At 44.1% G+C, this 17308-nt stretch overlaps 1 protein-coding gene across 1 annotated transcript in view; it reads left to right on the top strand.

The window, feature by feature from the left end:
- The window catches only part of map3k10 (mitogen-activated protein kinase kinase kinase 10), a 123049-nt gene extending 106658 nt beyond the window's left edge, over positions 1-16391 (top strand). Inside the window, exons 9-11 of the mRNA XM_028796156.2 lie at positions 9092-9333; positions 12344-12803; positions 14829-16391. Coding sequence (XP_028651989.2) covers positions 9092-9333; positions 12344-12803; positions 14829-15217 — 1091 coding nt within the window. The 3' untranslated portion in view covers positions 15218-16391. The remainder of the gene's footprint in view (positions 1-9091; positions 9334-12343; positions 12804-14828) is intronic.
- Positions 16392-17308: the final 917 nt, after the last annotated feature.

Genomic DNA, 17308 nt, shown 5'->3' with positions numbered 1-17308 from the left:
GGATGGACAGGATTAGAAATGAGGACATTAGAGGGTCAGCTCAAGTTGGACGGTTGAGAAACAAAGTCAGAGAGGCGAGATTGTGTTGGTTTGGAAATGTGCAGAGGAGAGATGCTGAGTATATTGGGAGAAGGATGCTAAGGATAGAGCTGCCAAGGAAGAGGAAAAGAGGAAGGTCTAAGAGAAGGTTTATGGATGTGGTGAGAGAGGACATGAAGGTGATGGGTGTAACAGAACAAGATGGGGAGGACAGGAAGATATGGAAGAAGATGATCCGCTGTGGCGACCCCTAACAGGAGCAGCCAAAAGAAGAAGAAGAAGAATACAAGTGGTTGAGTGAAGGAAGTGCAAGTTGCCATTGGAAACTGCTGGGGCGCCAAAGTGGTTGTCCCCATTTAATTCCAGCAAAAACCAACAGCAGGTTTCTACAAAGGATTACTGGCAGGCTGTGTAATAACAACGATCTCAGGAAGGACCTCTGGTCTGTGTTGGGTTCTGTGCGAGACTGAACACCTCCGCCTGTCAGCAGCGGGATTTATAGCTCTGAGGACCTGAAGGGGCGGAGTCAGTTGCCCTCACTAGGCATCTTTGCGGTGCTGCAGTGGGGAACAAGACAGGAAAATGTTAGTGCCAGCGCCCCCTCTCGACCTGAAGTGGTATTACATACATGTGATGAGCCCGTACGGTGGTCCACAGACACACATGCGTGACAAACATTTTATTTATATAGCACCTTTCTCATGCTCAAAGTACTTCACAGAAATTCAGAATGAGTAACAGGCAATTTACAACGTAATATTCGTAGATCTGAATCGCAATCTGATTATTTGGAGGGTTACCTACCAGGAAATGCTTGTGGATGGATATTTGGTTGTTGGCCAGTCGGCAAACATCTACCATGTCCTCTCAGGTGCAAGAAGCAGATCATAGATATGTGATACAGTCACAAGAGATAACAGAGTTGACGTCTCACTGGTGCTCTCATGCCATGCTGAATTGAGTGCCATCCTTAGCTCCAGACGTTTCTGGACCCAGTCCCGATGGCGTGTCCCCAACAAATCATAGTTTTCAGGGTTCTGTTTGCTCACTTGGTGAAAGCAGACTGAGGGTGATAGGTGTAGTCTTTTGATGGACCACTCACCAATCTGCCATAAAGTCCATCTCCATCTCTGATCTAGTGAACTTGGCTTTCCCCATTGGGTGAAGAGTTTGTTACTAAGGATGACGCACAAGAACATTAGAACAATCTGGACGAGAACAGGCCATTCAGCCCAACAAAGCTTGCCAGTCCTATCCACTTAATTCTTCTAAAATACCATCAAGTGAAGTTTTGAAGGTCCCTAAAGTCCTACTGTCCACCACACTACATGGTCACTTATTCCACATGTTTATGGTTCTCACAACCGTTCCATTACTGAGTTGGTCAAAGCAAACATCTCCACCAATTTGGTTAGATGCTCCTTCACCACCACCATCTGGACCGTCTTTTGTGTCTCGCTACTTCAAAGTGGACCCATATGGCGAATTCCCCAAATTTCACCAGATTCTTTCACGATGATGGACTGTAGCTTTTCTGAAGGAAAACCAGGGTGACTCTTATATTGTCCTTAATGCAAAAACGTGATGAGTGGCGGACCTGTCGTTCCTTAATCCAGCTTGGTGGTCAACGGCTTCAGAGTAGTCAATAAGACATAAAGAGACGTTTTGTTTTTCCTTTCTGGAATTCCCTTGGTTTCTCCCACATCAAGCATTAGTCAGCAGTTCCATCTCTGGTGCTTCTGTCTACTCTAAATCCATCTTGTACACAGAGGTGGCCTTAGGTGTGTGCGTGAGGGGCCTAGGGCTGTCCAACCCCACGCGGGGCCGGTTACGTCAAACGCTGTTACCGGTTTGTGTGGACTGTATAAACTTGCGTGTGAATTTAATAAAAATAATGTTAACATACACTGGATTTTCTCATTACAGTATTCAGCTAACTTTTTGCAAGATAACACATGGACTTTATCAAAATGTAATGATATAATCTATTAGAAAAGTGCAGTTCATAATTCATGACAATACCACAACAGTGTGAAATGAGATGCGGTGTCATGCAGAAATTAGCAGGGCCTGTTCTAGAAAAGCACCCAAATACTCTGAGTCTCGATATGCAGGAACCTAGCGACTAATGGGCTATACCTATTTTTAGGAAGGGAATATACTGGCGACCCTTTTCGGGCAATGAAGGTGAACTATGGAGTGTATTCAAAGACGTACATGCGTGGAATTTGACCTGGAAGAGGGTTCCTCTTAGAAGTATCTCAAATATATATATACTGGAGAGTATAACTTGACAAATCGGCTCAAACAGGACACACAGACTGGGGCCCCCTTAGACGCGGGGCCTTGGGTGGTCGCCCCACTTTCCACCCCCAAACGCCATTCTTGCTTGTACATCTGGCATTTCTCGGTCCATATACAGTATTGCTGGTTTCTTGCCTGCCGGATCTTTAATTTTTACCTTTGCTAGCAGGTGAAATTGTTCAGCTATTTCAACTTTCTTTTTCCATTTCATGTTCTTAAGGATCAGGATATAAACTGATCTTTCCTAATCTAATGGCCATTGTTGAGTTCTCCAAATCTTCTGGCAGATTTTTAAACAGTTCCGCCGGAATTCCGCCACATCCCACAGCCTTCTTGTTCATTTTTCTCGTTGCTTGTTTTTCAATGTTAACTTCACTCTACAGAATTTCAGGCTTCAGCTTTGCTTGTTTCATTCTTCTGGTCCTTCTTTCTCCGCTTGTACGGCTAACTTGTTTCATGTTGGGCACAGCAGGGAGATGAGGCATAATGTATCTGTGACTGGACTGTTTTAAAAAGTGGCCAGTGGGCAAGAAGCCCCCCCCCCCCCTCCCCACGGTGTGTATAGAAATGTACCCATTTTGTGGTTGTGCCAAGTGGTACTTCCATTCTTTCTACTGGTGGTGCCATTTTGCATTTTCCCTATGATCATCCCGCCACTGTTTTTTCATTAATATAACTCACTACTGAAACTGACAAAAGGATTTGGTTTCCGCCATTCCTTATTCCATGTGTAATAAAGCGGAAACTTTGCTAATCCCTAGAATACACCTGCCGCCACTCCAATCTGGCAGGAAGCACTTCCAATTCACTCTGATTTCAATGAAGACTTTGGAGAATGGGCGGCATGGTGGATCAGTGGTATCGCTGCTGCCACGCCATAAGGAGATCAGCGTTCATGTCCCAGGTCCTCCCTGCGTGGAGTCTGCATGTTCTTCCCTTGTCTTGTCTCTTCCATTTTTTTCCCTAAAAGGGTTTTTTTGGGAGTTTTTCCTTGTCTTCTTAGAGAGTTAAGGATGGGGGGCTATCAAAAGGTAGGGCCTGTTAAAACCCATTGTGGCATTGTGGGCTATACAAGAAATAAATTGTATTGTATTGCATTGTCTACATGGGTTTCCTCTCACAATCCAAAGACATGCAGGTTAGGTGAATTGGCAGTCCTACACTGGGCCTTGTGTGTGCTTGGTGTGCGGGGGGGTGTGTGCCCTGTGATGGACTGGCACCCTGTCCAGGGGTTGATCTTAGCTTTGTGCCCTGTGTTGGCTGTGATAGGCTCCAGCAGACCCCCAGCAACCCTGTTCAGGACTAAGTGAGTTAGTAAATGACTGACTGACTGACTCCGGAGAGCACAACATTCCCAAGCGGCCTTCCCTATTTCATTTTTTTTCTTTTTTTCTTTTCTTTTTGATGCATCATATGCACATTTTAAGGAGTATTAAAAAAGTAAACGCATCAAAATGGATTGCTTAATTTTTTAAATAATGAAACAGAACGAGATCCACAGCTAGTATTCAGTGGCTAAGCATCACCTCCATTTTGTGGACATTTTCATGTATTACGACAGGTAATCCACTGGATATACAGTGGGTTTAGAAAAGAATCCCCCCCTTTGAAATATTCCCATTTTTTTTTGCTTTACAGCCTTAAATGAAAACACACACAAAAAAATTTTCTTCCCAGCTTTACTTACTCAATGCAACCTAAAACATCCAAGTGAAAGATATCACAGCTACAGTTCAGAAAAATGATAAAAAATCTAAGATGAATAAGAGATCACCCTCCAATGTCAATATTTTGTTGACCCCCCTTTTGCTTTAATGACAGCCTTGAGTCTGTTGGAATTCTTCTCTAGCAGCTTTGCACATCTAGATTGAGCGCCCACTCTTCTTTACAGAACTGTTCAAGTTCGGTCAAATTGGATGGTGAGCGTTGGTGGACTGCTATCTTCAAATCTTTCCAATGATTTATGTCTGGGCTCTGACTGGCCACACCAGGACATTCACTTTTTTCTCCTTCAGCTACTGGTGGTCAGTTTTGCTGTGTGCTTCGCGTTGTTGTTGTGTTGAAAGGTAAACATTCTGCTCATCTTCAACTCTCTGGAAGAGGATAGCAGGTTTTCCTCAGCAATTTGATGGTATTTTGCCCCATCCATTTTTCCTTCTACCCTAACGAGAGCCCCAAGCCCCCCACATCAGGATGCTGCCACCTCCATGCTTTACTGTAGGTATGGTGTGTTGTGGATGGTGAGCTCTGCATTGGTGTACCGTTTGGTATTGAGGTCAAATAGTTTGAATTTGGTCTCATTTGACCATAAGACCTTTTTCCACTTGCCATCAGAATCTTCAAGGTGCATTCTGGGAAAGCTCAAACGAGCCTGAATGTGGCCTTTCTTGAGAAGTGGCTTTTTCCTTATGACCCTCCTGAACAAGCCAAAATTGTGGTGCACTTGTGAAATTGCTGTCACCTGCACATAATGACCACTCAATCCTGTAACTCCTTCAAAGTGGCCATTGGCCTCTTGGTAGCCCCTCTTACCAGTTTCCTTCTTGTTCTTCCATTTAGCTTGAAGGGATGGCCGGATCCAGGGATGGTTCCAGTAGTACCAAACACTCGCCACTTCTTTATGATGGACTTTACTGAGCTCCTTGGGATTGATAAAGCCTTTGAGATTTTTTTGTCTCCATCTCCTGCCTTATGTCTGTCCACAACTCTATCCCTGAGATCTTTTGAAAGTGGCCTGCCACCCATACTCAGATGTTTGCTGTCAGTTGCACTACCAAGCAAGGGAATGAATGAGCCAGGAACAGCTTCACTAATCACACTGATTACACCTGATCACAGGTGGAAGGAAGCCAGTAACCGCAATGGAAATGGGGGGGCACTGACACCTGATTGAATTTGGGGTGGGGGAGTCCTTTATTAATCTCAGGATTTCTTGTTTTTAATTTTTTAAAATTGTTCTGAACTGTAGCTGTGATATCTTTCACAGCTGGGAAAAATATTAGTTTGTGTGTTTTCATTTAAGGCTGTAAAGCAAAAAAAAATATATACCCACTGTGTGTATATATATTATATATATATATATATATATATATATATATATATATATATATATATATATATATATATATATTCACGGCATTCGTAGTCTGTGTCACAATCTGATTGTATGGGTGGTTACCTACCAGGTAACGCTTGTGGTTGGCCAGCAATCTGCTAATCAGTTTGTGAGGAGCAGATCATAGAATGGTTGAAATAGTTTACTGTCAAATAAATGCAAAGAGTACACGACACGTGTTTCGCCCTCATTCTGGGCTCATCAGGCGTACACACTCCACTGCACTCCCTCTCGGGAATCGAACCTCGGACGTCAGCGCAAGCGTTACCTGGTAGGTAACCACCCATACAATCAGATTGTGACACAGACTACGAATGCCGTGGATGTAATTACCCCGATCTACATGCTGTCAAATAAACGAACCACACGCCGTGGCGCAATTTTAGGGGCTTAGCCTCTAGCGCTGACGTCCGAGATTCGATTCCCGTAAGGGAGTGCAGTGGAGTGTGTACACCTGATGAGCCCAGAATGAGGGCGAAACACGTGTCGCGTACCCTTTGCATTTATTTGACAGTAAACTATTTCAACCATATATATATATATATATATATATATATATATATATATATATATATATATATATATATATATATATACACAGTGCATACAGAAAGTATTCACAGTGCATCACTTTTTCCACATTTTGTTATGTTACAGCCTTATTCCAAAATGGATTAAATTCATTTTTTTCCACAGAATTCTGCACACAACACCCCATAATGACAACGTGAAAAAAGTTTACTTGAGGTTTTTGCAAATTTATTGAAAATAAAAAAACTTAGAAATCCCATGTACATAAGTATTCACAGCCTTTGCTCAATACTTTGTCGATGCACCTTTGGCAGCAATTACAGCCTCAAGTCTTGTTGAATATGATACCACAAGCTTGGCACACCTATCCTTGGCCAGTTTCGCCCATTCCTCTTTGCAGCACCTCTCAAGCTCCATCAGGTTGGATGGGAAGCGTCGGTGCACAGCCATTTTAAGATCTCTCCAGAGATGTTCAATCAGATTCAAGTCTGGGCTCTGGCTGGGCCACTCAAGGACATTCACAGAGTTGTCCTGAAGCCACTCCTTTGATATCTTGGCTGTGTGCTTAGGGTCGTTGTCCTGCTGAAAGATGAACCGTCGCCCCAGTCTGAGGTCAAGAGTGCTCTGGAGCAGGTTTTCATCCAGGATGTCTCTGTACATTGCTGCAGTCATCTTTCCCTTTATCATGACTAGTCTCCCAGTTCCTGCTGCTGAAAAACATCCCCACAGCATGATGCTGCCACTACTATGCTTCACTGTAGGGATGGTGCCAGGTTTCCTCCAAATGTAACGCCTGACATTCACACCAAAGAGTTCAATCTTTGTCTCATCAGACCAGAGAATTTTCATTCTCATGGTCTGAGAGCCCTTCAGGTGCCTTTTGACAAACTCCAGGCGGGCTGCCATGTGCCTTTTACTAAGGAGTGGCTTCTGTCTGGCCACTCTACCATACAGGCCTGATATGTGGATTGCTGCAGAGATGGTTGTCCTTCTGGAAGGTTCTCCTCTCTCTACAGAGGACCTCTGGAGCTCTGACAGAGTGACCATTGGCTTCTTGGTCACCTCCCTGACTAAGGCCCTTCTCCCCCGATCACTCAGTTTAGATGGCCAGCCAGCTCTAGGAAGAGTCCTGGTGGTTTCGAACTTCTTCCACTTATGGATAATGGAGGCCACTGTGCTCATTGGGACCTTCAAAGCAGCAGAAATTTTTCTGTAACCTTCCCCAGATTTGTACCTCGTGACAATCCTGTCTCGGAGGTCTACAGACAATTCCTTTGACTTCATGCTTGGTTTGTGCTCTGACATGAACTGTCAACTGTGGGACCTTATGTAGACAGGTGTGTGCCTTTCCAAATCATGTCCAGTCAACTGAATTTACCACAGGTGGACTCCAATGAAGCTGCAGAAACATCTCAAGGATGATCAGGGGAAACAGGATGCACCTGAGCTCAATTACGAGCTTCATAGCAAAGGCTGTGAATACTTATGTACATGTGCTTTCTCAATTTTTTTATTTTTAATAAATTTGCAAAAATCTCAAGGAAACTTTTTTCACGTTGTCATTATGGGGTGTTGTGTGTAGAATTCTGAGGAAAAAAATGAATTTAATCCATTTTGGAATAAGGCTGTAACATAACAAAATGTGGAAAAAGTGATGCGCTGTGAATACTTTCTGGATGCACTGTATATAAATTCATCCATTCATCCATTTTCCAACCCGCTGAATCCGAACACAGGGTCACAGGGGTCTGCTGGAGCCAATCCCAGCCAACACAGGGCGTAAGGCAGGAACCAATCCCGGGCAGGGTGCCAACCCACTACAGGACACACACAAACACACCCACACACCAAGCACACACTAGGGCCAATTTAGAATCGCCAGTCCACCTAACCTGCATGTCTTTGGACTGCGGGAGGAAACCGGAGCACCCGTAGAAAACCCACGCAGACACAGGGAGAACATGCAAACTCCACACAGGGAGGACCCGGGAAGCAAAGCCAGGTCTCCTAACTGCGAGGCAGCAGCGCTACCACTGCGCAACCGTGCCGCCCTATGCAAATTCCAATTCAATAAAATTCCCACATAGCATGGCCTTCCTTCACATTTCCAAAAAAAATGTTTTTGATGTCTTGTGTCATCTGCGTGTTTTAAGTAGATAAAAACATCAAATTCTTCTGTTTTAGAATGAAATAGAAGCAAATCTATTGTAGTGTTTCCAATTTATAGGACGAGAAGAATTCAAGACATAAGCAAGTGAGCGATCACTGAAAATGAATGTTGAAAGCCTTTATGGATTTGGTCAAAATCTTATGGGTCCTTTAGCTTGCATCATAATCAGACAAAGAAGATGGATGGTGTGGACACCAGGTTCAATCAGAGTGCATGTTTTTATTCACGTGGGGTGCGCTATTTCTTTGCTCCCCACAGCACATTACACAAGCAGCAAATGCACAGTCCTGCACAAAACCCTTTCCTTCATCTTCTTCTTCATCTTCTTCTTTCTCCGCCTCCACTCTTCTCCTGGCAAGCTTTGTCCACCTCCTCCCAACTCTGGCTCCTTGAATGGAGTGAAGCGGCCCCCTTTATGTTGCTCCTGGAAGAGCTCCAGGTTAGCTCATTTAGCGTTACCTGAAATCACTTCCAGATGTGATGGAAGTTCAAGGTGAGGCTCTGCAGCTCCCCCTGGCGGCCCCTGTGGAACCCAACAAGTCTGCCCCAAACTCCAACTCCCAGTGTGCCACAGCCGCCCAGGTGGTTTGCCCTCTAGCGTCCCAGGGAAGGTAGTGCCTCACACATGCTCTCCCCCTGGTCCTTCCATCCAGTTGTGTCCCGGCCAGGTAATGGCTGTGGCCGCCCATTACCCTGTTTTTTTTCTAGGCACTCTTCAGGGTGGGTTCCTGCTTGGCGGTTCCAGTGTTGTGGGGATGGGCTCCAGCCCCCCATGACTATAAGTTGGTTTAAACAGATATGATAATACTTTTTTTTGTTTGTTTTGTAAGGTTATCATTAGGACAGATGTTATATGATCACAAAAGTGAATGTTTTCCTGCCTGTTCTGTGTACTTCCAGCACTTAAAAACTTACCTTGTGTTTGCTTCCAGAGGAAGATTCCTCACCCCTGGCCAGCCCTTTGCTGTCATCACAGCATTCCCAGAGCGAAGTAGAAAGTAGTGGGGCACCAGAAGAGGGTGGAGCCGTGCCAGCCCCTTGCAGTGGCACCCCCACAGACTGCGTGCGCCGCTGTGCCCAGCGCAAGAAGAGCGACCTCATACTGCTGGGCTGTGCATCCTTGCTGGCGTCAGTCGCCATTGGCATCGACCTCCTTCAGATCGGCAGGCAGCAGGTAATCGACCTTGGGGGATTCATTTTGAATTTTCGAGGTTTCTGCTAAATGGGTTAACGAAGATCTAAATTAAAATACACAATGCAAAAAGCTAGCAAGAGGGAGGCGTCTTTCTGATTTTTGCATTTTTTCAAAGCTCTCTAAAAAAGCTTTGCAGATTCACGTCCCGCAGGACCAGCACTTCCACACCATACTGGACCCAGTTCAGTCTCCTCTAAAGCACTCTCCATGATTCTCTGAGCATATTTGTATTACCTACATTACAATAACTGGGAGTTTTATGGGTAATATTAATTTTTAATCATGGATATTCAACTTAGCAGACTTTTACAGCTCACTGACTGCACCTGACTGATAACTGCTCACAAATTCATTTGAGTACAACCTCAATCATTACCCGTGAACGAGTCCCTCAGTTCTTGAAGTAGATCATTACCCGTAAACGCGTCATGTAATCCCAAAATGAGTCGCTGTTTGTGAATGATCTGCATAAATCTGACATTCTCGGCTTCTTTTGAGTACAAACTGAATCATTATGTGTGAACGAGTCGTAGGATTCTCATTCGCTTGATTCTCAAACTGATTGATTACCGGCAAACACGTCATACAATTCTCATTCACACAATTCCTGTTCACTCAATTTCTGAGCTGAATCATCATCTGCAAACACGTTGCATGAATCTGTCGCTCACTTATTCTTTCTCCCAATTCTTGTTCATTCCATTTCGGAACTAAACCATTACCTGCAAACGCGTTACATGGATCTGTCATTCACGTATTCTTTTGAGTTTGAACTAAATCATTACCTGCAAACGAGTCACATGGTTTTGTTTATTCAGTTCTGTCACTGAATCTTTACCTGCGAATGATTCACTGTTTGTCATACTGATTCATTACCCATCATCAAGATACACAATTCTGACTCTTATCAGTTCTCGTACCTGCAAATTAGGTGCACGATTCTCTCGTTCACTGATTTGTTCAGGTTTAAACTGAATCATTACCTATAAAGCAGTTGCACAATTCTTGTTCACTCAGTTCTTGGACTGAATCATTATCTGTGTATGAGCTACATGAGTCTGTTATTCACTGATTCTCCTGAGTTTAAACTGATTAATTACCTGTGAACAAGTTTCATGATTTTCATTCACTTCATTCTCAAACTGATTACCTGTGAGTGAGCCGCGCAGTTTTCATTTATTCAATCCTCGCTCACTCATTTACAGAACTGAATCATTATCTGAGAATAAGTTACAGTACATGAATCTGGCATTCACTTATTGTTTTCAGTTCAAACTGAATTGTTACGCGCATGACTTTCATTCACTCAGTTCTTGAAGTGGTTCATTACCCGTGAACGAGTCACACAGTTGTCATTCACTTGATTCTTGAACTAATTCATTACCCCCAAATAGATGGCACAATTCTCGTACACTCAATTCCCAAATTAAATCATTATCCATGAATGGATTGTATAACTCTGATTATTTTGTGTTTGAGCTGAATTGTTACTTACACGATTCTTGTACACTTGATTCTCAAACTAATTCATTACTTGTCACACGATTCTGGTTCACCCAATTCCCAAACTGAATCATTAACCCATGAACGAGTTGAACGATTCTCTCTGACTTGATTATTAAACTAATTCAATATCTTCACAAGTTTGGTGTGTGATCCCCTCTCTGTCTTGTTCTTTCAAGTTCAGGCTGAATCGTTACCTGTGAACAAGTCATAGAATCCTAACTTACTTGCGTGGCCTCATGGTGGCGCTCCTGCACCCTAAATCCAACACAGACAGACACTGGCACAAGTTCTTTCACACACAGGCTTTTAATTCAGCTGTGAGAAACTCTTCCTTAAGCATTTCCCATAATTCAGCCACAGTACAAAGCAGCAGCACAATATTAAGGCACTCTATTTTCTTTTCTTCACTCTCAGTCTCTGTCTCATGTTTCTCCTTCCACCTCCACTCTTCCTCCAGCAAGCTTTGCCCTCCACTTCCTCACTCTGGCTGCTGGAGCAGTGGGAGCTGACTCCATCCATCCATCCATTTTCCAACCCGCTGAATCCAAACACAGGGTCACGGGGGTCTGCTGGAGCCAATCCCAGCCAACACAGGGCACAAGGCAGGAACCAATGTTGGGCAGGGTGACAACCTACCGCAGGGGAGCTGACTCCTTTTATATAATCCCTGAGAATACTTCTAGTGTCCTGTGAGACTGGTCTGGAAGCACTTCTGGGTAAGATAGAGCCTGATGACATAGGAGCTCTGGAGTCCTTGCAACACCCCCTAGTGGCAAACCTGGGACGCAATCAATAGAGCCGAGCCACCGGACTCCAATTCCCAGTATGCCCTGTGGGAATTTGAGGTGCCGTAGCAATCCACGGAGGCTGCCACCTAGCGGTGTAAGGGAGATAATGCCCAGAGATAATGTTCCTTCCACTTTGGTGGCACCCCAGGCCGGGTGAGGGTGCTGGCCGTCCACCACACTTGATTCTCGAAAGATCATAAAGCGTGATGCTTCACCTTCTTATATGTGATATATACATTTGGATAATTAAACATTCAGTACAGCAACTATATATATATGTATATATTTTTTAAACATTTCATTGAATTTATTAAGAGCTAGTTACTCTCCATACAAGCAAGTCAAACTTGACAAAACTAAGTTCAAATCAAGTACAGCAACAATATATTGTTACAATTTTCCTGCAGGGGGTGGGAACTGGTACTAGTGGTGAATTAAATGACTCAATCAAATTGATTCACTTAGATGGTCATTCCAAAGAATCTGTTAAGAAAGTGAATAAATATTCCTAATCTTTAAAGGTGTCTTTGCTAGAGTAACACAAGACATCATGTGATAGTGCTCTCCATTAAGAGGTTAGCAATGGCCTATTTAAAGTAATGATTCATGCTATCTGTTGCTTACAATGTATTCTGGTAGCTTTTGTAGGCAAAACCCGGTCTATTTATTGCATTTCTTTGATCTTTAATGTTCAGATGACCCAGGATGAGTTGGAGGCCAAAGAAGAAAAAAGGAAGAAAGACGGTCTGTTCCAGAGACCGGGCCGTTTCCGGCAGAACAGCAGCCCCCCTAGTCGGATTGTGTCCAGCAAGCGTGAGGAGTCGGTCCTTCCCCTAACTGAGCCATCCTCCTCGGTCACTCTGATCTCCTTGTCTTCCATTTCGGACTGCAACTCCACCAAGTCCCTGCTGCCGTCAGATCCCGAGGAGCCTCTCTCCGGTCTCCCTGCAGTCAACCCCTTGCTTGATCTGAAGGCGGAAAGCTTCAAACGGGACCCTAATCAGTCCCTGACGCCCACCCACGTCACTGCCACCATGGCTGTTTCTCGGGGGCACCGACGCACCCCTTCTGATGGAGCAATCCGTCCCAGAGTACAGACGCCAACACACCACCGAACGCCTTCTGACGGCAGCAATCAGAACTTCAATAATTTAGGTAAGGGATGGGGCACAGTGGTTAGATTTTGCCGTTTGATAACTGTTGAAACCTGGGTTCAAATCGATTGATGAGTGAATGCGAATGTGTGAGCAAGTGTGCCTTCTGATGGACTGGCATCCCATCCAGGGCAGGTCTCTGCCTTAGGCCTGATACTGCTAGGACAGGCTTCTCACGACCATACAGTGAATGGATGGATGGATAGATGGATGGATGGATGGACATTGAAGGGATTTACGTAAGTGGTCAATTTAACCATTTATAGCCTGAAACTGCCATGTTGTATGCTGTTGCCTGTAGGTTGATAGAATCCTATTGTCTGTAATACTGACTTCTTGCTTGGCCTCCCCTACCATTGACACCGGCTGGTAGAAATAAGTATTCAAAACAGCAACATTTTTCTCAATACACGTATTTCCAATGCAGCATTGGTATCAACTCAATAAAATCGAAGAACCAAAGAAATCGTAACATAATTCATAAAAACAATATGTGCAAGAAAGTGGAATTACACAGGAAAAAAGTTTTGAATGCATTAAGTAGAAGCAGCTGATTCCACTAACGGGTTCTCTTACCTGTGCTGGGTTAGTGCATGTTGGTTGGTTAGAACTTCCACACTTTGGAAACAAGTCTATTCACCTCTAAATTCAAGTTAACTAATCATTTGTTACCAAGCCGTCCTGCAAGAAACATCTCATGATGGGTCGAGTCAAAGAGCTCTCCCAAGGAAACTTTCTCAACAAGGTTGTTGAGCAACATGGCAATGGCACTGGTAACCGACAGATTTCTTAACTCCTAAATGTTCCTATAAGCACCACTGGGGCCATTATCCCCAAGTCAAAGGAACATCACTCCACCATCAACCAGTCATACCTAGGAGCTCCTCACAAGATTTCCGACCAGGTATTCATCAGGTTAGTCAGAAGAGTAGCCCACAAGTTAAGGAGCGCATGAAAAGCAGGAAGTATAGTCGTCAAAGAGAAGACAATAGCCATCACTCTCCACCACCATGATCTCCATGCACAGTCATCCCAGAAGCCTCCATTACTCAAGGAAAAGCCTGCTGAAGCGCATTTGAAGTTTGCTACACAACACTTAGAGAAGTCTGTAGATTACTTTGAGAATGTAGTGTGGTCAGATGAGATAAAAATGTCTTCGGAAACAGTGTGACACACTATGTCTGGAGGAGACACGGCTCTGCATATCACCTTAGAAATGTCATATCTGCAGTGAAGTTCGGAGGTTTGAAGTGTCAAGGTATGGGATTGTTTTCTTTTTACAGTACCAGAAGATTCCAAATTATCAAAGAAAAGATGAATGGAAATATTCATGAGGAGAATCTGTTGGCATCCATCAAGACAATGAGGATGAGACATGAGTGGACCTTCCAGCAGGACAATGATCCTAAACAGGCTACTAAAAGAGATGTCCCAGAGGAAAAAAACCAAAGTTGTTGGAATGTCCCGGTCAAACAGCAGACTTAAACCAAATAAAACATTTGTGGAAGGAATAGAAGATCCAAGATTCACCAGTGGGTCCTTCAAGTCTAATCTTCAAGATTTAATGACTGTCTGTTTAGAAGGGGCCAAAATCCCAATTTCTTCATACAGGAAGCGTCTTGAAGCTGTCATAGCAAACAAATAATAAATTTCAGTTAGTGTATTCAAAACGTTTTTCCTGTGTCGTTCTACTTTATTGCACATAACTTTTGTATGTATTGGAATGTTACAATTTCTTCAGCTGTACTGTTTTATTAAGTTGGTACTAGTGGTTGGTCTAAATTTAATAGCATAGCTGCTTTGCAAATATGTTTAATGAGAAAAATGCTGACGGGTTGAATATGTGTCCCATCAAGATTACCATGCTGGGTGGGAATGAGGAATATCCATCCATCCTCTCCTTGCTGGACCCATTTAGTCCAATTCAGGATAGACTCCGACCTGACACACAGCAATTATAAGCCCCGAGCAGGATGCCAGTCCATTGGATTTTCTTTCACCTTTAAACCTTTGTCTGCTTCTACAGGTCCAGCAGATGGCAATGAGTTTCCTCGCCTCCCTGATCCCGGCAGCATTTTCCCCTCGGTCCTTCGGCGCAAGCCAGCAGCAGACAAAGACCCAGCAGCCCTGGAAAGGCCCAAGACTCTGGAGTTTGCTCCTCGTCCGAGGCCGTCTTCCAGTCGGGCAAAGATCGACCCCTGGAAGTTTGTCTCCTTCACCAGGACACACAGCTCATCCCCGGGCAGCTCATGTGAAAGCCCGTTGGCCGTAGAGTCTCTGAGCAGCACCTCGGAGGACCACAGCTGCCCCGCACAGACCCTTCTGGACATGGACATGGAGGGTCAAAGTCAAGACAGCACAATCCCTCTCTGCGGGCACCACAACACCGTTTTGTGCACCGAAGACTTTTCCTAGCAAACTTCTCACCCGACGGACTGTGAGGGTTTCATGGATGTGCGACTTGAATGGATTTTTTTTTTCCAGCAAAACAGGCAGCTCACGGCTTCATTTGTCTAAAGAGTCATCAGTGTGCAGGCTGTGCAGATCGTCCTCTTCCTCATTCTGCTGTTTTTTTCTCTTAGAATCTGCTCCTTGAATGCATACGTAGCAGGTGGTAAAATCGGGATCAGCGTGCAAGTCGTCTTAAACAAAGCCATTCCTCCCAGAAATGAAGGGACTCCTGCACCCAAAGCTGCTATTAACTTCCTGAGGTTAATCAGGTGACTCAAAGCCGAGTCTAACCAAGTGGTCAGAATTGGACGGCGTCACGTCTCTGCTTTGGACTGAGCCCAGACACAAACAGGTCAAGCTTACTGTCACATTGGGTCTTTAAATTTCTTTTTTTTTTTTAACTAAAAATGGAAAGTGCATTGGTTTTGGTGTGCCTGCTTCTCAAGAAAGTGTCCTTCCTGTCCGGCGATATATCTCAGGGTGATCGGCGTCCTCTAGGCCAGGGCTATTCAACTTGGCGTCTTGAAGGAGGAGGAGGAGGACTGTGTCTCGATGTTAAGTAATGTTCATTTTTGAGAATTGTTGGTACCTTTGAAAATGTCACAATTAAAAGTCGTAAGCCTTACCTCATGTCATTTTTCGTTTTCCACCAGTAGCCCTTCTTGTTGTTCCAGCGACAGCGTAGGTGGGCTGCTGCTGGTGGTGGTGGTGCTGTGATTTGAGGTCTGGCTGGTGTTTTCTAAGCTTGTGTATCCAACGCCGGTCAGTGTGTGACTGTGTCACTCATTGAATAGCCCTGCTCTAGACGTTGAGGTGGGTAAACTGTTCTCTTGGGCACGTTTACCTTTTCCACCAAAGTGGGTCTGTCCCTTAAAAAAAGTAAAACAGCTCCTCAGAAAGAAAAGAGGAAAAGAGACAAGAGAAAAAAACTTGTACATGTTTGAACATATCAGCTGCCCAGAGCAAAACACAGGCTGTTCCAGCAGGCTTTCCAGTTGTTTCTGTTGCTTGCCTACTCTACTCTCCGATCCATTCATTCACTTTCTTGCTCGTTTATCTGGTTCCAGGTTGCGGGCAACACTGGAAAAGGGTAGACTGAGACACACACCAATATTCATGTCCATGTAAAAAAATAAAAGTAATAAATTATTTAGGAATGTGCCTAATGAAAAGTGCAGGAGCATTAGTGGCATTGAACTGAACATCGGTTCTTGAGCTTGTGTCTCTGTGGAGCAATACTTTGACCACATTCTCCTTTTGTAAACAAAACAGGTATAATTTATTTATAATCTAATCTGCATTTAAGAATAATTATTACATTATCATATGCCATAATCTAACCATGGTATAATGTAATAAAATTTGTTATAAATGTTGTAATTAGAGGGTGGCATGGTGGCGCAGTGGTAGCACTGCTGCATCTCAGTAAGGAGACCTGGGTTCGCTTCCCAGGTCCCCCCTGCGTGTGGTTTGCATGTTCTCCCGGTGTCTGCTTGGGTTTCTTCCCACATTCCAAAGACATGCAGGTTAGGTGCATTGGCAATCCTAAATTGTCCCTAGTGTGTGCTTGGTGTGTGGGTGGGTGTGTGCCCTGCGGTGAGTTGGCGCCCTGCCCGGGGTTTGTTCCTGCCTTGCATCCTGTGTTGGCAGGGATTGGCTCCAGCAGACCCCGTGACCCTGTGTTAGGATATAGCGGGTTGGACGATGACTGACTGACTGACTGTTGTAATTAGAATTACCACCAGGGGGCAGCCAGGGCAAAGATTGCTGGTTGTTTGCCTTTTAACACAGTAAAATAAAATTACTTCCTGGGGTTTTTAGAACAGGTGCTAAGTAAATGTTTCTAAATTTAGTTAAAAATATTGTGAATTGGGAGTTCCAAGTCATAAAGAGTCCCAAAGTATGAAATCCCAAACACTTTATGCCCACTAGAGGGGGATAGCACAGTCAAACCCTGGCTAGAATTAAAGGCAAGCACTGAATCTTTATAAAATTAAAGATTTATTCTTCACAAAAAATATTTCAATCACAATGAGGATTGGGAATCGCCTGTAA

This window comes from Erpetoichthys calabaricus, chromosome 1 (assembly GCF_900747795.2).
Source record: "Erpetoichthys calabaricus chromosome 1, fErpCal1.3, whole genome shotgun sequence".
In the NCBI taxonomy this organism is placed as follows: domain Eukaryota; kingdom Metazoa; phylum Chordata; class Cladistia; order Polypteriformes; family Polypteridae; genus Erpetoichthys; species Erpetoichthys calabaricus.
This window is presented reverse-complemented; position numbering and strand designations above follow the sequence as displayed.